At 40.2% G+C, this 19,760-nt stretch overlaps 2 protein-coding genes across 2 annotated transcripts in view; one reads left to right on the top strand and one right to left on the bottom strand.

The window, feature by feature from the left end:
* Positions 1 to 621: 621 nt before the first annotated feature.
* LOC308085275 (uncharacterized protein) lies at positions 622 to 11,146 on the bottom strand. The gene is made up of 5 exons (XM_080428355.1): positions 10,934 to 11,146; positions 8,393 to 8,737; positions 6,014 to 6,307; positions 4,888 to 4,919; positions 622 to 907 (listed from the first exon to the last, which is right to left on the bottom strand). The coding sequence occupies exons 1-5, from the start codon at positions 10,980 to 10,982 to the stop codon at positions 797 to 799; spliced, it is 831 nt and encodes a 276-aa protein (XP_080284481.1). The 5' UTR covers positions 10,983 to 11,146; the 3' UTR covers positions 622 to 796.
* Positions 11,147 to 15,964: 4,818 nt separating this feature from the next.
* The window catches only part of blmh (bleomycin hydrolase), an 85,256-nt gene continuing 81,460 nt past the window's right edge, over positions 15,965 to 19,760 (top strand). Inside the window, 1 exon segment of the mRNA XM_080428749.1 lies at positions 15,965 to 16,206. Within this exon segment, the coding sequence (XP_080284875.1) occupies positions 16,197 to 16,206 (10 nt within the window). The 5' untranslated portion in view covers positions 15,965 to 16,196.

Below are 19,760 nucleotides of genomic sequence, written 5' to 3' on the forward strand. Positions count from 1 at the left end.
CCACTTTGTTTTTTCAGTAGTAACCAGTAGTTCTCAAACTTTTTCATGTCAAGGACCCCTTGACATGAAAAGTCAAGTAGCCTACATTTGTATATATTTGGCTGCGGACCACGATCTGAAAATGTTTTGTGCCAGGGACCCCCCGGAGAGAAGATTTGTGTTGCAAAATTATTCAAAAATGTTCAAACAAAACACTTTCAAGATTTAAAAAAATAATAATCTAAAATAGATGTACAAGCTCACTTCGTGCCGCGCTGTGAGCTTTTATATCTGCTATTTTTGAGTAGCCAAATATGGATAAAGTTGTTTAAACTGTATTAACACATTTAGCTTGGGACCCCCTGGAACTCCCTCAAGGACCCCTGGGTCCCCACTTTGAACCAATGGCCTACACACATGAAATGATTATATATATATATATATATATATATATATATATATATATATATATATATATATATATATATATATATATATATATATATATATATATATATATATATTGTTTATAAAATGCTTATGAATCCTTGCCTAATGATAATATCGCATTAATATAATGTAAAAATGATATTCATGTAAAAATAAAATACAAATAAAATATAAAATACATGACTCCCCCCCTGTAAACCTTGATAAAATGAAACACATCTATAAGGGTCCATTTGGTTTCATTTCACACTCTGAAGAGTTAAAGATCTAATAAGGGTCCATTTGGTTACCAACTCTCCATCATTTAGCTGGGGACCACCTGGAACCCCCTCAAGGACCACTGGTTGAGAACCACGTTGCGTTGCGGTCATGGTGAGAAGCTGAGTGAGGAGTAGACGGTGGGCTCAGTGGGGGGTCTCACAGGGCGCTGCTGTTGAGTCCCCACGATGTCCTCCTGACACAGAGCTGCATACACCAGCTGAAACAACACAGCACAGTTATGGTTGTCACGATTATGACATTTTACATGACGATTAATTGTCAAACAAATAATTGCAGTGGTGGAAAAAGTACTCACATTTTGTACTTAAGTAAAAGCATCAATATTGCAATGTAGAAGTACTCCGTTACAAGTAATAGTCCAGAATTCAAAATTTACTTGAGTAAAAGTACAAAAGTATTGGTATCAAAATGTACTTAAAGTACCAAGAGTAAAATTTTTTTTTTTTTTTGAAAATAGCAGATCTACAAGCTCACAACGCGTCGCATCGCGACGCGTTGTGAGCTTGTAGATCGGCTATTTTAAAATAGCCTAGGTATGAAATAGGGCTAAAGTGGTTAATGTATGGTTTATAATGTAATAATTGATATCTACAAAGTAACTAGTAACTAAAGTTTTCAAATAATTGTAGTGGAGTAAAAGTGCAATATTTGCCTCTGAGATGTAGTGGAGTAGAAGTAAAAGTATTGAAAATTGGAAATACTCCAGTAAAGTACAAATACCTCAAAATTGTACTTAAGTTCAGTACTTAAGTAAATGTACCTAGTTACTTTACACCACTGAATAATTGCGATTAAGTTGAATTTTGAGGTTATTTTTTACTGTACTGGAGTATTTTCCAATGTAATACTTTTACTTCTACTCCACTACATCTCAGAGAGAAATATTGTACTTCTACTCCACTGGTATTACTTGACAACTGTAGTTACTATAGCTACTTTGTAGATTGTGATTATTAGCTGTGACAGTGTGACCACACACTGTCACTGCTCTGACACATGGCCTATCAATGGCGCACAATTGTTAGGTTGTGTGGATAAACAGGAAGAACAAAAATATTTTGTATTCAAACACTAACAAACAAATCATTCATCTCTCTCACCATGGCTCTTCACTGGATTGTAATTAAAAGAGTCAGGGTGGGGTTCAGGCCAACTCATAGGTTTGTCAGGAGACACACCTGCAACCACTGATCGGGCCAATTTGGGCCAAACCATCTTGTCTGAGGACAAGGTTTTGTATCTGTCTAAGAGGTTTTCAAGGTGTTAAAGAGGAACACTGGACATTGAAAGGCAAAGATCTACAAGCGAATATTAAATGTACATAATGTATTTTTTCTGTTTATGCCAAGCCCCCAGAACCCAGTGGTTTCATTGAAGCGGAATGGACATGCTGGCATCTTGAGGTACTGCAGATGGGGGCCACCGTCGGCGGTGACGGTGGTAGACGGTGCTCGTTTATGAGTCAAGCCCCGGCGCGCTCACGAATAAACCCTATGACACATTTGCGTCATAGGGTTTATTCAGAAGTAGCCTCGATCTCCAGGCTTTTATTGTTTAGTTTTGCTAAAAAATAAAAGCCTTTGATGTACCCGGTATAGGAAGTGTTTCATTTCCCCAACCAACCAGAGTGCAGTGGGCGTCGCTCGTAATGTTGTGTTGACGGGGCGGGGGCTGGTGAACCAATGGGATCACACACATTCTCTCGCCGGGGATGTTAAACCCGCCCCTCTAGGCCAGATATGGGACGGGCTGGTGCACTCTAATTCAGAAGTGACGGGCAGAGGCCCCAAATAGGCCTCGCCCCCCCACCAAATGTCCAACCCGGAAGAAGGGGTGAATTCGCTTCATGCGCTGGGTGAGCAACTCAATGCAAGTGGATGGGAGGGGATTTCCGGTGCCCTCTCTATTATTTTTTAACTCTATGGTTTATGCCTTGTGAACAGAGGTGACAGTGAATACCCCCTAATTATTAGGTGTGTCTGGTGGGCGGGGCCATGTGGCCATATAGGGGTGAGCTGTTCACAATCTGTCAGTCTGCTGTCTGCTGCTCAGAGTTCTCCAGTCTCTAACAGTACGTTTTAACAGCGGGCGACTCTCGGGCGATCCCCGGGCGACATCGTCCAAAAGATAAAGAAAATCCATCTTTCATCGCCCCCCCGCCCACTTCGCCCTATCGCCAGTAGTCGCCGGCTCTCATAGACATATAATGCACTTCCGGAAAATACTATCCTGATCGCCCGCTGTTAAAACGCACCGTAAGGGTGATGCAACTTTGGTGATGGAGAGGGCCACTATATTTCCACACTCACTCCAGAGGGACACATTGCATATACTGTTGGGCCATTCTATTGTATGTCACACAAAAGTAGCAAAAATAGTAGATCTAAGCTCAAAGCATTTGAGCTTAGATCTACTATTTTTACTACTTTTGAATTGGAATTTAATTGGAGTCCTGAAAAGTAACATTTGTATTTAATTTCAAAAGCATTTAGTCATACTTATGTTAACTTTATGAACTTAAAGGTTCTATGACATTCATTTTCACTTTTTTTTATTTTTTTATGTTTTTTTGGGGGGTTTTATGACCTCAATTACACCAAAAAAATCTGAACTTTGAACATGCAGTGGATTTTCTGTGGTCTGGGGTTTTCTGAATAATTAGGCTGAAAAGTAATCTGAGCTTGGCCCTTCGGCAGTGAGGTCACAGCCGATTAATCCCGCCCACTCTCCTCCTCGCCCCTCCCCTCCCCTATCCTTTCCTTTGGGGGGGCGGATGGAGTGGAATTTTGTGTTAAAACTTTCTATACACGTTTGAAGGACCATGACAAAGACTTTTAATGTGTGGTAAAACTGAACGTCATGAAACCTTTAAATACAAATACATAGAAAAGGACATAGAAAAGGAAAATAACATTTTAATACTAGTCATTAAGCTACTAATATAGTAAGTAGTAAGTAATTAAAGCGGGTCATGTTTGAAATCAATAATATATCAGTATTCTGATATTAACCTGTGGGCCGCATTAAGTGAAGTAGCAGAACTAAGAGTTATACACTACCCTCACCCAACCTGGGGTGTGACATTATTACGAAACATGCATTACCCAATTACGCCCTAAACATTTTGGCCTTTTGAAAATAGCAGATCTACAAGCTCACAATGCGACACATTGAGAGCTTGTAGATCTGCTGTTTTTGTATGTATTGTTGAGAGTTGTATGTAGTTGTATTTCAAAAACTTGTGAAATGGGACATTCTGCATAATTCATACTTTATACTTTTGGTACTTTAAGTACATTTTGATACCAATACTTTGATTTCTGGACTTTTACTCGAATTACGAGTTTTTTCTATTTTTACATTGCAGTGTTTCACCTAAGTAAAAAATACTTTTTCCAGCACTGCACAAATCACAGATTAATTGGGGGCGTGGCTTGACAATAATTCTCAGTAGTGAGATGTGTTTTAGTTTGAATCCCTGCTGCCTGATGAAACAGTAATTGTGATACTAATAAATCTGACCAGTCATTGTTATTTCAGACACGGTTGGAGGTCGTTCAAGGCAGCCCTAGTGGGCAGCTGTAGTGTGAGGGGTATCAGAGGTGGAAAAAGTACCCAAATGTTTTACTTAAGTAAAAGTATCAATACTGCAATGTAGAAATACTCTGTTACAAGTAAAAGTCCGGAATTAAAGATTTAATTGAGTAAAAGTAGGCCTACAAAAGTATTGGTATCAAAATGGACTTAAAGTACCAAAAGTAGAAAATACTCATTATGCAGATCTACAAGCACACAATGCGTCGCGATGCGACGCATTGTGTGCTTGTAGATCTGCTGTTTTCAAATGGCTGACATACATATACGGCTGTGGTTTGTAGATTTTGATTATTATACACATTCTAAGTAACTAGTAACTAAAGTTTGCAAATAATTGTAGTGGAGTAAAAGTACAATATTTGCCTCTGAGATGTAGTGGAGTAGAAGTAAAAGTATTTAAAATTGGAAATGCTCAAGTAAAGTAAAAATGCCAAAAGATGTTACCAACAAATGTTACTTAAGTACAGTACTTGAGTACATGTACTTAATTACTTGGAGGGTGTAGGAGGAGAGGGCACCACACAGGTCACTGTGCCTTGGGGACAGGATATCCACAAGCTCTCATTGTGAGTGACTCACCTCTGTGTTGGTGGGGGTGGGCTTGGGCATGGCTGCACAACGCCAACAAAAGGAAGAGAGAGTTCACACGTTATTGGGTTAGTGTTCAGTGATGTTTACACTCAACTCACTTCACAACAAAGCCAGTATTCATTTGAATATAAACTAAAATAGACATAAAAGAGTGTAAATAGACACAAAGAGTGTAATAATGTAACAAAACAAAGGAAGGTTTATGCCTGAGTTAGACTCAGTTGTTTCCTGGAATCCAGACTGATTCACTCCATTTGACGGACTTTAGTGTTTCTCACTTTGCTTCTCAGTCTGGCCGTGGTCCTATTTGACTCGTATTTCCGAATGTCACCAATTACATACAGGCAAGTAAGGAAGTGACCACTGACCAATCAGAAGCCACGGCACCGTGGCTTGCAGTACCAGACTGAGAAGTGAAGTGAGAAAGACCAAATCCGCCGAACCGAGCGAATCGGTCCGGATCCCATCAGGCTAACTCAGATGCACGCCGTGCTGTGCATCAGAAATAGTCTACGAGCTCACAGCGTGTCATAATCCGTTTATGAGCTTGCAGACCTTCAATGTTTTGATGCGCAACACCTGCGCACAACTAATGAAACCATTAAGAACGGGAACGCATCTTGTGTTAATTTCAGATTTTTTTGGGCTTTTCAAAAATAGCAGATCTACAAGCTCGTAGCGAGTGCCTCGCTACGAGCTTGTAGATCTGCCATTTTTTAAAAAGTCACCTCTCCCCAGGCTGGCAGAGGGAGAGTAGCGCCCAGGATTACAAGCTTAGGCATTGGCACTGGGTGAAAAATAGGGGTTAACATTGTGGGATAAAAATGTTGTAAACAAAAAAAAAAATTGTGCAAATCTTTATATATTTTAAAGTGCATTTGTATCTCAAATCTTTGCTTCTGGGGTGGGAGGGACAAAAATATTTTACAAATGTTTTAAAAATATATATATATTTAAAAAATGTGCACACACTTTCACGATTTTTCAAAAAAATTGCAGATATCCAAGCTCATAGCTTGCAGATCTGCTATTTTTGAATAGTCAAAATAAATCTAAAAATGACAGATGGTCTTAATGGGTTATATAACAGAATAAGTAAAGTTTTACATGGTACCTCTAGAGGTAGAGGGGTTGGGTCTCTGTGGTATTGGACAGCGTGGTAGCGGCTGGGGGGCGGCCTGTAGATGTGGAGGGGTGTGTGGACCACCTCTAGGGGGGTGGTGGGGGGGCGGGGGGAGCTGACACATGATGGACAGGGTCCTGGGAAGGGGCCGAGGAGGTCTCTTCACCTCTGTACTCAAACAGCGAGCCAGCACCAACACCAGGGGGCAGCAGAGAGCGGCGCCGAGGCACAGCAACAGCCTGTGAGTCAGGTTCCTCTCAGAGCAGAACGCTGCTGGGACCAAGCCTGAGGAGGAGACACAAAGATGGATGGTTTCGGGTGAGGGAGAGGTTTTTTTTCCAGTTCAAGTTCAAGTTCAAGTTTATTCTGTACCAAACTGGGCAATTTATTTTACAGCAGATAATAATAGGAAACTCCAAGACACAGTAAACATGCATACACAAGACTTAAACACAGACATGATCACAAGATCCAGATAATAATAGCTATTAATAGTATAGCTCCTCCTGCTTCCATTATTGATGGCCCGTATGGAAGTAGGTACAAATGAGAATTTGTATTTTGCACCTGTTGTTTTTAGCTGCAGGGGTCTTTAACCTTTGGCCGGAAGGCAAGAATTCATATTCAGGATTTAGGGGGTGAGAGCTGTCCGCTCTAATAGATGATGCTTTCTTCATATATATGACTCAGACAGCTGAATTGCCCACTGAAACCCACAATCTATTCTCAGTGATCTCACCACATTTCTGTTCAGTACAGAGGGCCCAGCATCTGCCTTTGAAATTGAGTCTATATTGGTGGTGGAAAGTAACTAAGTGCATGTACTCAAGTACTGTACTTAAGTACAATTTTGAGGTATTCATACTTTACTTGAGTATTTCCTATTTCCAATGCTTTTACTTCTACTCCACTACATCTCAGAGGCAAATGTTGCACTTTTACTCCACTACAATTATTTGAAAACTTGAGTTACTAGTTACTTTGCAGATATAAATTATTACATTATAAAACATATACATTAACCGCAGCGATGCAGACGCGTTGTGAGCTTGTAGATCGAATAGTTTAATTAGGTTTTTTACACATTTTAAACATATGATAACTTGTGAAAGGGGACATTTTGCATAAATACTTTTACTTTTGGTACTTTAAGTACATTTTGATGCCAATACTTTTGTATGCTTTTGATTGATTTTGATTACCGGACTTTCACTTGTAACAGAGTGTTTCTACATTGCAGTATTGATACTGTTACTTAAAGGGATAGTTCACCCAAAACATTGCTTTTTTCCATCGATTAGTCACCCCATGGAGAGATATTTTTTTGTTTTTGTCTCATTCCTAAGACAATATTTTGATCACCGGCGGACCGGTAGGCAGCGGTTCCGGTAGACAACACAAAGGAGACTCTTTGTCTCCTACCGGAACCGCTGCCGGTCATCAAATTATTGGCTTAGGAATGAGACAAAAAAAAATCCATGAATTCAAGTCTTCATGGGGTGAGTAATCCATAGGGAAAAAGGACATTTTGAAGGTGAACTATCCCTTTAAGTAAAACATATTTAGAACCTGTTTCCACCACGGGTACCTGAGGTGACATTGACATAAGTATGACCAGGTACCTGAGGTCACATTGACATAAGTATGACCAGGTACCTGAGGTGACATTGACATAAGTATGACCAGGTACCTGAGGTGACATTGACATAAGTATGACCAGGTACCTGAGGTGACATTGACATAAGTATGACCAGGTACCTGAGGTGACATTGACATAAGTATGACCAGGTACCTGAGGTGACATTGACATAAGTATGACCAGGTACCTGAGGTGACATTGACATAAGTATGACCAGGTACCTGAGGTGACATTGACATAAGTATCACCAGGTACCTGAGGTGACATTGACATAAGTATGACCAGGTACCTGAGGTGACATTGACATAAGTATGACCAGGTACCTGAGGTCACATTGACATAAGTATGACCAGGTACCTGAGGTCACATTGACATAAGTATGACCAGGTACCTGAGGTAACATTGACATAAGTATCACCAGGTACCTGAGGTGACATTGACATAAGTATGACCAGGTACCTGAGGTGACATTGACATAAGTATGACCAGGTACCTGAGGTCACATTGACATAAGTATGACCAGGTACCTGAGGTCACATTGACATAAGTATGACCAGGTACCTGAGGTAACATTGACATAAGTATCACCAGGTACCTGAGGTCACATTGACATAAGTATGACCAGGTACCTGAGGTAACATTGACATAAGTATCACCAGGTACCTGAGGTGACATTGACATAAGTATGACCAGGTACCTGAGGTGACATTGACATAAGTATGACCAGGTACCTGAGGTGACATTGACATAAGTCAGATGTCCTTGGTCACTCTGTCCTCGGTCCCATGTCGCCCTGCACCCGTACGCTCCTTCATCGCTCCCGTTGACACCCAGGACGGTGAGCAGCAGACGGGTTCTATCTGAGGACACAGTCGTGTTGGTCACATGGTGTCTCAGGGAGGTCCTCAGCAGGATGAACTCATCCTCTGTGGATCTCTTCCAGATCCACTCTGCCGTCCAGCCAGCCTTACCGCAGTGCCGGACCTCACACGATAAGGAGAGTCTGCCCCCTGGTGGTACGTAGAGTGTCTGACGCTTGGCCAGCACTGCCTGATGGCATTCCTCTGCACCTAGACCTGTGGAAGACATACATACTGTAGGTATAATTTAGTTTTTAGCAGTGGTTCTCATAAGCAGTGGTGGAAAAAGTACTCAGATATTTCACTTAGGTAAAAGTATTTTTTAGGAAAAGTCCTTTTGCACACCTACAAACGGACAGGTGCGTCGGAGTATAGATGCTGCATTAGCCCTGAAACATGACTGTCATACCATGACAGTCATGGAGCCGAGAGTGGTTCAGAGTGGTGTTCGACTTTTTTTACATTGTCAACTCTCACATGTACATAAACGTTCAGATTTCAAATATAAAGTGCTTACCCACGAGCCACGGATGTTACAAGTTGATAGTAGCCGTATCTCCCGTATTGGTCAATAAAAAGCATTTTAATCCGATCATCAGAGTGCAATACACCTCCCAACCATTAGTGTTGCATGGTTTAAAGCATTGTAGAAAATTTTGAGAAAATGTACTTATCGCGGAACGGATCAACTTGTAACATCCGTGGCTTGGGGGTAAGCACTTTATATTTGAAATCTGAACGTTTATGTACATGTGAGAGTTGTCAATGTAAAAAAATTGAACACCACTATAAACCAGGAACTTTCAGCTCCATGACGCTTGTATACAAGCTTGTATACAAGCGTCATGTGAACCATGGCTAGATGCTGCATATGGAAGGAAAAAGGAGAAGGGAGAGGGAGTCCCGCACACTGTCTTCACTTATAAAGAAAGTTTTATTTAGGATGCAACGTTTCGGCCGCTTGGACCTTCATCAGGCATGGATGAAGGTCTAAAAGAGGTGGGTGCCATGGTTTTGCACTTTTTCTGTTTTTCATGTGTCTATGAGGTTGATAAAACTTCATTAAGCCCCTTGGTGGTGTTTTTATGGTGTTTTATGTCTTCTCTGACTATTTTGAGTTTCTTCCTGGAGGCTGAAACCTTGAGGGTCAAACGTGTCAATAGAAAAACATCGCTTTGGTGACACAGTCAAAATAAACCCCCCCCCATCATAACACAACAGGTGTGGGCATGAGGAGGAGGAGGGACTAGGACAGGTGGGTGGTGCTAAGGTGGTGGAGGAGGTGCTAAGGTGAGAACCAGTTATACTTAATGAACTGGAGGCGTGTCCACAGAAAAACATAATTTTAACACTTTCTGTACACTTTTTTGAAAAAAAATCTTCCTCCTAATAATAACCATAATACCTGATGATGTTTTAGGGGGGGGGAAAATCACTGAAAATCACGGCACCCTGTCTTTAAGTAAAAGTAGCAATACCACAATATAAAAATACACGCACACGCACAGGCACGCACGCGCATGCACACAAACGCACACACACACACACACACACAGACACACACACATTCACACACACACTCACACACACAATTTTGAGGTATTTTTTACTTTACTGGAGTATTTCCAGTTTTCAATACTTTTACTTCTACTCCACTACATCTCTGAGGCAAATATTGTACTTTAACTCCAATACAATTATTTGAAAACTTTAGTTTCTAGCTACTTTTTTTGATTATTATTACAAAACACACATTAACATTAATATACATTTCGGCCTTTTGAAAATAGCAGATCTACAAGCTCACAATGCGTCGCATTATGAGCTTGTAGATCGTCTATTTTCAAAAGATCTTTACATTTGAGATGATTTACTGGGGCTACATTTTGATACCAATACTTTAGTACTTTTACTCAAGTACATTTTTAATACCAGACTTTTACTTTAACAAAGTATTTCTCCATTGCAGTATCGATACTTTTACTTGAGTAAAACATTTGAATACTTTTTTTCCACCACTGGTGATGGCAGACTTTAAGTTCTAATAAGCTGTTAAGATAATAAGGCTTTGTAGATAAAAAACAATGCAGTGCTGTTCTCCTCTTCAGCTGTATGGTCACAACATACAAAACCATAATTAGTCATACACTTAAAATTAGGTTTCAACCACTTGACCCTCAGGTTCCCCATTCTGAGGGAAACATTCGCCAACAAAATAGCAGATCTAAAATCTTGCAACGTATCGGGTTGCTTTGCGATCTTGTAGATCTGCTATTTTAGAGCGAAGACATTTGGCGTAGATCGAAGAGAAAATAAAACACCAAGTATACACAATGCAACTGAGGTCCATTTTTATGAAGATTATAGGTTGCCCAAAAGTGGTTAATATGTGTTATTTTCTGTTCTACTTACCAGACAGACTGAAGAGGCAGCTGATGGTAGTAAATAAAGAGCCATGCATGTCTCTCAAAAGAGAATAGGACTTGAACTTGAAGCCGTTCTCATCACTTCCATGCAGTTTGTGTCTGATATGTCATTAAGGCTTTAAAACACACAGAACACAACATATAGACGATGTACCAGGGCTGAGTTTAGGAAACTATAACTTTCATTTCCTCCTTTCTGAAGCTCTTTCACTACAATGGGGTCGATACTTCCTTTATTCCTCTCAGTGCTACAGTCCATCTGGACTTAAGGAAGGAAGTCACACGCACGCACACACACACACGCACGTGCACGCGCACACGCGCACACACACACACACACACACACACACACACACACACACACACACACACACACACACACACACACACACACAGAAGGTACCAAAAAGAAAAAAAAACACATGTTTTGAATTATTACCTCCGCTAGTAGTTCCTGAGTCAGCTGAACTCTCTCTACAGGACCATGTAGGAGTGGAAACTATTATGGTCAATACCTTAAAGGGATAGTTCACCCCAAAAAAATGATCACCCCATGGAGACTTGAATTCATGGATGTTTTAGTTTTTGTCTCATTCCTAAGACAATGATTTGATGACCAACGGAACGGTAGGCAGCGGTTCCGGTAGGAGACACAAAGGAGACTCTTTGAGTCTCCTACAGGAGATCATCACATTATTGGCTTAGGAATGAGACAAAAACTATGGGGTGACTAATCAATAGAAACCTATATCTTCAGATATAGTGGTCCTCACTATAATGCTCATTATAATATGACATACATTCTGTGTCTCAGAGGAGGGCTGTGGACAGTTCAGAAACCCGCCTACCAGTGACATCATCGGTAGGTAGGTTTATTTCTATTTATTTTGTATTAATATGAGAACATTGATTGATTGAATACTTTATAATTACCTCTTTTGTCAACAAAAGTGCCCTCAGGACCCTCTCATGAGCCCTGATTCAGACCCTTTTTTACTATGCTTGCACCACCTGGTACTCCGACATCTTCAATGTCACTGAAGACTAAGCTTAAACCTCCCAAAACAAACTTAATCGACTACTTCTCGGACTGGGGCCCATGACCCACCTTTCTCCCCACACATTGTGCTAGCCTAGGCTGGCTCAGGGTAGAAGACAGGGTTAAACAACAAAAAATGGGGACGGTCTTCAACATTGTAAATGCAAATTTGCCCTCAATGCCACATATCTGACTGTGTAGTGTGTACAGTGGTACGATTATACAATGGTGCTAAAAGGAAAACACAAAAAGCCCTGAGGACTTGTTTCCATTGTGGTCCTGCCTATTCAATTCATAGGGACATGCAATTATATATCCTACACATCATCGACACTATAGTAGCAATAAAACATATTTGTACAGTAGCAATGGCTTCCATTATAGCATGCTAACTTTCCAGTGGCCTGTTCCTCAAAAGGTGAATTAAAAAAGCCTGGCCTTAAGCCAAATCCAGGCTTGACAAAGACGGGTCCGAAAAGCCTCGTTTATTCCGTTCCTCAGACGCCAAGCCAGGCTGAAAAGGAGCAACTTTGTCGAGCTAGGCTATGTCAAGACAGGCTGTGTCCAGCCAGGATAATGAAGCCATGCTGAATGGGCGGGGATTCGCCGGCGATGTATTTCTATAAAAGACCATGAACTCGAGCGCAGATTCCTTGAACTTGACCAATCACGGAGTCCAAAACCAGAGCAGCGTTCTTCTCTGTGGCTGAATAGCAGCACTGCAGCAGCTCATGAAATCATACAGGAAGTAAAATGTATTTAAGCAAGAAAGGAAACGCGACCGCAATAAATAGATCCAGGGAGAAAGCATGGCACTGTGTGTGTGTGTGTGTGTGTGTGTGTGTGTGTGTGTGTGTGTGTGTGTGTGTGTGTGTGTGTGTGTGTGTGTGTGTGTGTGTGTGTGTGTGTGTGTGTGTGTGAGTGTGAGTGTGTGTTTGAGAAGGACGGGCAACGGGACGAACGGGACGAACGGGACGGGAACGGGACGGGTGTAACGGGGCCAAAACGGGACAGGACGGGACGGGACGGGGGACGGGACGGGACGGGTGTAACGGGGCCACAACGGGACAGGACGGGACGGGACGGGGGACGGGACGGGACGGGGGGGGGTCGGGTTGACCGCGACAGGGGGCCGTGACGGGATGAGCGGGGGGGGGACGGGACGGGACGAGACACGCAATAAATAACCCCACATTTGCAAGACCACTTTGGTAGAGGTTTGGGTTGTGTAGTTACCTTGCCATCATGATGTAACTCCAAAGGTGGACAAGAAATAAATAATAATAATAATAATAATAATTTCTCCATTGACTAGAAATTGATAATTTAAAATATGCTCCTCATTGACTTACAAAGAGGCTCCTTTAAACCCATAACTAATAATTTTAATTTAATTTTTATATATATATATATATATATATATATATATATATATATATATATATATATATATATATATATATATATATATATATATATATATATATATATATATAAATGATTAGTTACGGGTATATGTGTGTGTATGTATGTGTCAGACATTTTTTATAATATTTAAAAATAGTGTATAACTATAACAGAGTGACAATTACATATCACATGAGTCATTGTGAAACAATTATGATTATGATTCATGGTCACACACTATTTCAGTAATTAATTTGGTTATATCTTATTGTATTTATTTCATTTTATTTGAATGCAGGGTCATTAAAATGAGTCCATATACAAACACATGTTTTGAATTAACTGTGGAAAAACTTGAAGAACAAGGCACTAGATTAAGTAAGCTTGGCTGTTAGCCTGCTCCTGACCAGGCTAACTTCACAGCTAAATTACCATGGTAACTAAGCTAGGCTTGCTTCAATTCTCTTTTGAGGAATCGGATAAGGCTAAACTTAGCCAGGGTGAACTGGCTAAACTAATCTTCAAGATAATTCACCTTTTGAGGAACCGACTGAGCTCTAATCCTTGCTAAATTAAGCCAGGATAGGTGGAAAAGCCAGGCTTTAGCTCTAATTCACCTTTTGAGGAACAGGCCCCAGGAATAGAAAGCCTGCAGTTTCTATCGGCTTGGATTCCCCAACGATGATGTCACTGGTAGGCATGGTTTCTGAAATGTCCACGGCCCTAGACAAAAATGGTAATTCAAAAGTAGGCCTACCTGAAGGTTTGTTTTTTTAACTGGCAGTCTTGACTTAGAGGGCGAGATAATAATAATAATAATGAATTGCATTTTTGTAGCGCTTTTATCCAAAGCGCTTTACATAGATTGTGCATTACATTCATACACCGATGGAGGAGGAAACCATGCAAGGCACCAACCTGCTCATCAGGAGCAATTAGGGGTTCAGCGTCTCAATGTAGGGTTCATGCAGTGTCTTGCCCAAGGACACTTCGACATGAGGACAGGAGGAGCCGGGATTCGAACCGCCGACCCACGGATCATCAGACGACCGGCTCTACCTCCTGAGGCACAGCCGCCCAAGACGGTCCAGTTGAGGGGCTGACCTGACCCCCCCCCATGTAAAGCCGGGCCTGCATACAGTACAACACTTTGAAAACTCTTCACACATTCTCTGCAAATAGATTTATGATGATGATGATGATGATGATGATGATGATGATGATGATGATACTATTTTCCCTATGGTTTTAATACTTTTATGAAACAATAACAATAATAATAATAATAATAATAATAATAATAATAACGGGTAATAATAATAATAATAATACATTATTAATATGAATATGAATACGAATATGAATATGAATATTATTGTTCTTGTTGTTGTTGTTATTGTTACTGTTATTGTTGTTGTCATTACTTGCTTCTTCTTCCTACAACCTTTAATAGATCTATTATTAGCAGCATGTAGTTAATGTGAAACGGGATCCTGACTGGTCTGGGACAGATAAATGCATTTATGGTTCATCTCATGACGGTGTCGTGCGCCGAACATAGCAGATCTACAAGCTGACGCGGTATGGGCTTGTAGATCTGCTGTTTCCGGGAGAAACATGGGGACATTCTTAGCTCTGTTCCTGCCTGGTAGAGAGAGACCTCGCTAACGCTCTGGACCAGTGTTATTCCCCATTGACCGAAACGTCCACTAACATGCAATGTCTACAATGTAATAACAATAAAGAATACAATTGAGCTTCTTACCAAAACAAATACATTTATATGATGTTTAAAGACTGTTCTCTGCGGTGGCTAACGTCTCAGAACTCCAGCTTTTGTGAAAAATACACTTTATGACCAGAAAATAAAACAACACAAATATTAGATGCGCCACCTGCCGATTTGGTCAATAAGAAAATGCCATTGAGCAGATCTGTAGGGGGCGCACTTTGAGTTTTGAAAAATAATATCCGTCTGGTCATATTGAATTTTCTGGCCAAAAAAGGTGCCTTTATACCAAAGATGGGGTTCTGAGACATTAGCCACCATGGAGAACAGTCTCTAAAAATCACAACACTTTCTTTATTTTGGCAAATAGCAACTTTATTTATTTATTTTTTACCACAGTTTAGACCTCACATGGTTTAGTGGAAGTTTTCCGTCTATGAGAACAACACTGCTTCAGCTAATAATAATAATAAAGCAGAACGCCGGGCACACACTGCACGAGCGAGCGAGTTCTCGAGTGAGGGGCGGTGTCGCGCGGACAAAAAAAAAACAGCCGATCTACGTTGCTGATGCACGTGTCATGGGCTTGTAGATCTGCTATTTTCAAAAGATTTTATATATTTTATACATTTGAAAACTTGTGAAATGGGACATTCTGCATAATGTGTACTTTTTAACTTTTGGTACTTTAAGTGCATTTTGATACCAATACTTTTGTACTTTTACTCAAGTACATTTTTAATTCTACGATACTTTTACTTAAGTAAAAAAAAAAAAAAATAGTACTTTTTTACACCAGTGAATAATGGGAACAATTCTATATCCTGTTTCCGCCCCGAGACCAGAGAGGAGAGCAGACAGACAGACACACACACAGACAGACAGACACTCATACAGACAGAGAGAGTGAGACAGACAGACAGAGAGAGAGTGAGACAGATCAGAGCTCAACAAAGACCAGCCCGCCGTCAGGTCGTCGCTCGTGACTTTATTTTCTTCCTCTCTCTCTCCAGGCATATAAAAACATAAGAACATAAAGAAACATAAAGCCGCACAACACCCTCTTCACTAAACATGGACCCAGGTACGTTACGCCTCACTTGGTGTCCCGGGTTTTTATATCATAATCATTGATTCATTGTTGTGTGTGTTGTGTTGTGTTGTTGTGTTGAGTGTTTATACCGGCACGTGAAGTAGTGTTGGTACACTGTGTGTGTGTGTGTGTGTGTGTGTGTGTGTGTGTGCATGTGTGTGTGTGACAGCTCGAGCTAACGAGGCTAACACAACAGCAGGCTGTTCTGTCTTTAAATTGACTTATTTCTGGTCCTTTTAAAAAAAAGGCGCAAAACCATGAACACCTGAAAAGCAACAGACGTTTCTTGTGAATATAATATAATATAATATATTATTATTGTGACGTACACAGTGTAACTGTAAGTTAGCATGTGAAGTAACGTTAGCCCAATGCGGCTGCTACAGCTAGCAGCATGACTTCCTCTGGTAACACATTACATGAGGTCACCAGAAACGACATAACTTTTATTTAAAGTCATATTCCTCTGGTAACACATTACACGAGGTCACCAGAACTCGCATAACTGTTTAGAGTTTTATTTCAATGGTAACACATTACATGAGGTCACCAGAACTGACATAACTGTGTTGTTTAAAGTCATATTCCACTGGTAACACATTACATGAAGACACCAGAACTGACATGACTGTTATTTAGAGTCATATTTTAGTGGTAACACATTAGATGAAGACACCATAACTGCTATAACTGTGTTATTTAAAGTCATATTCCTCTGTTAACACATTAGATGAAGACACCAGAACTGACACAACTATTATAGTCATATTCCAGTGATAACACATTTAGATGAGGTCACCATAACTGACGTAACTGTGCTATTTAGAGTCATATTCCACTGCTATTATGGTAACACATATAATGTTGACACCAGAACTGACATAGCTGTCATTCAAAGTCATATTCCACTGGCAACACATTCGATGAAGACACCAGAACTGACGTATCTGTGTTATTTAGAGTCCTATTCCACTGATATGTAACTCATATAACGTTGACACCAGAACTGACATAACTGTTATTTAGAGTCATAATATTACTCTAAATAACACAGTTATGCCAACATTATTCCACTGGTATGCTAACACATACAATGTTGACACCAGAACTGACATAACAGTGTCATTTCATAAACCACTGGTAAACCATAACTGTTATTTAAAGTCATATTCCAATGGTAACACATTATATGAAGACACCAGAACTGTTATAATTGTGTTATTTAGAGTCACATTCCACTGGTATAGGGTAACACATATAATGTTGACACAAGAACTGTTAAAACTGTAATTTAAAGTCATATTCCACTGGCAACACATTAGCTGAAGACACAAGAACTGTTAAAACCGTTATTTAGAGGCATATTACAGTGGTAACACATTATATGAAGACACCAGAACTCTTATAATTGTGTTATTTAGAGTCATATTCCACTGGTACAGGGTAACACATATAATGTTGACACAAGAACTGTTAAAACTGTTATTTAGAGGCATATTACAGTGGTAACAAATTGGATGAAGACACAAGAACTGTTAAAACTGTTATTTAGAGGAATATTACAGTGGTAACACATTAGATGAAGACACCAGAGTTATTTAGAGGCATATTCCAGTGGTAAAACATTAGATGAAGACACCAGAACTGTTATAACAGTGTTATTTAAAGTCATATTCCCTCGCTAACAAACTGGTATAACTGTGTTATTTAAAGTCCTATTCCACTGGTAACACACAGAACCAAGTCACCAGATGTGACATAACCAAGCCCCCAGAACCCAGTGGTTTCATTGAAGCCAAATGGACATGCTGGCCATTCATGGTACTGCAGCTTAGTACCGCAACATGAACGAGCGAAAACGGTTTCAACCAATGGGCTCGACTCACGAGCTTGCGCACGAGCTTGCGCACGGGGCTGCGCGCTTCTGTGACGCAAAACGCGTCACAGAAGTGACGCGTTTGGGGCCATAATAGGCCGCGCCCACCAAATCTCCAACCCGGAAGAAGGGGTGAATTAGGCCCATGCGCTGGGTGAGCAACTCAATGCAAGTGGATGGGAGGAGATTTCTGGTGCCCTCTCTATTATTTTTAACTCTATGGACATAACTCACTAATGCATCTTGTTTAATGTAATGTTGGCCAGTCCAGGGACGAATAAGGGAATCCTGGTTCTAAGCCGTCAGAGCTCATTTCATAATGAAGTTAATCCATTAAGAACGGGAACGCGTCTCTGTGTCATTTTTTAAGATTTCTTTGGCTATTAAAAAATAGCAGATCTACAAGCTCATAGCGCGGCACTCGGTGCCGCGCTATGAGCTTGTGGATCTGCTATATTTTAAAAAATCATGTAATTTTTTGCAAATCTTTGAATATATATATTATTTAAAGTGACATTTGTAACTCAAATCTTTGCTTCTGGGGGGTCCCTGGAACAACATATTTTGAGATGGGGGTCCGCGGCCAATTACATATCATTTTGGGGGTCCTTGACATGAAAAAGTTTGAGAACCACGAACATTTGTAACTCAAATCTTTGCTTCTGGGGGGATTCTACAAATGTCTTCTAAATCCTAACAGTTTTTTGAAAAAAATCTATGTTGCTATAATATCAGTGGTTCTCAAACTTTTTCATGTCAAGGACCCCCAAAATTATATGTATCTCAAAATATGTTGTTCCAGGGACCCCCAGAAGCAAAGATTTGAGTTACAAATATTCATTTAAAAAAAATATATATATATATATTCAAAGATTTGCACACATTATCAAGATCTTTATTTTTTTTTTGCAGATCTACAAGCTCATAGTGCGGCACTCGGTGAGCGGCACTCGGGTGACCCGGTCTGAATGGGTTAACTGTTCGTTATGGAGCCAGTTGTAGTGGCATGTAAATAGTTATAAATTACTGTGCTTTGGCCCCGCCCACTACTTAGAATACCAGTTCTGTCTGTTGATCACATTCAGTACAAGAGACTCTAGAGCCAGACTGATGCCGTTCCTCAATCTGAAGATCATTGGTTCTCAAAGTGGGGGACCCCAGCACAATGTGTTAACTCATTCAGTGCCTGACTTATTTCTGGCAGTTTGGCTCGGAGTGCCAGAGCCAAAAATACATTGTAAAAAAAAAAGTGTTTAGGAAGCGAGATACAGCCTTTTTCAGTAAGATGTTAAACAAGAAGTGAATGGAGAAGCAAATCTTCAAATCATGATATCTTGGGTTCTGAAAAAAAAAAAAGGGGGGCGTTTTAGATTTTTTTTTTTTCATGACGTCAGCGACGTCATTTTCACCCTGGGCTTATAAAAACGTGACGTCAATGGCACTGAATGAGTTAAGACTGGGAAAGCATCTGTCATTTTAGGTTTTAACCACTTTAAATTTGTGCAGATCTTTGGATATAAAATAATATAATATAATATAACATTTTAACTCAAATCTTTGCTTCTGGGGATTCTACAAAATGTCTAAATCCTAACAGTTTAAAAAAATAAAAAGTATATCAGTGGTTTTCAAACTTGCCGATGTCAAGGACCCCCAAAATGATACAGTA

This window comes from Gymnoscopelus braueri (assembly GCF_963280865.1).
Source record: "Gymnoscopelus braueri genome assembly, chromosome: 5".
NCBI classification, from domain to species: domain Eukaryota; kingdom Metazoa; phylum Chordata; class Actinopteri; order Myctophiformes; family Myctophidae; genus Gymnoscopelus; species Gymnoscopelus braueri.

Coding starts and splice junctions, on each gene's coding strand:
- LOC308085275 (XM_080428355.1), bottom strand. CDS start 10,982: ATGCATGGCTCTTTATTTACTACCATCAGCTGCCTCTTCAGTCTGTCT. Junction 6,308..8,392: donor TTATGTCAATGTCACCTCAG/GTACCTGGTCAT, acceptor TCTCCTCCTCAG/GCTTGGTCCCAGCAGCGTTC. Junction 908..4,887: donor CCACCCCCACCAACACAGAG/GTGAGTCACTCA, acceptor GTGTTGTTTCAG/CTGGTGTATGCAGCTCTGTG.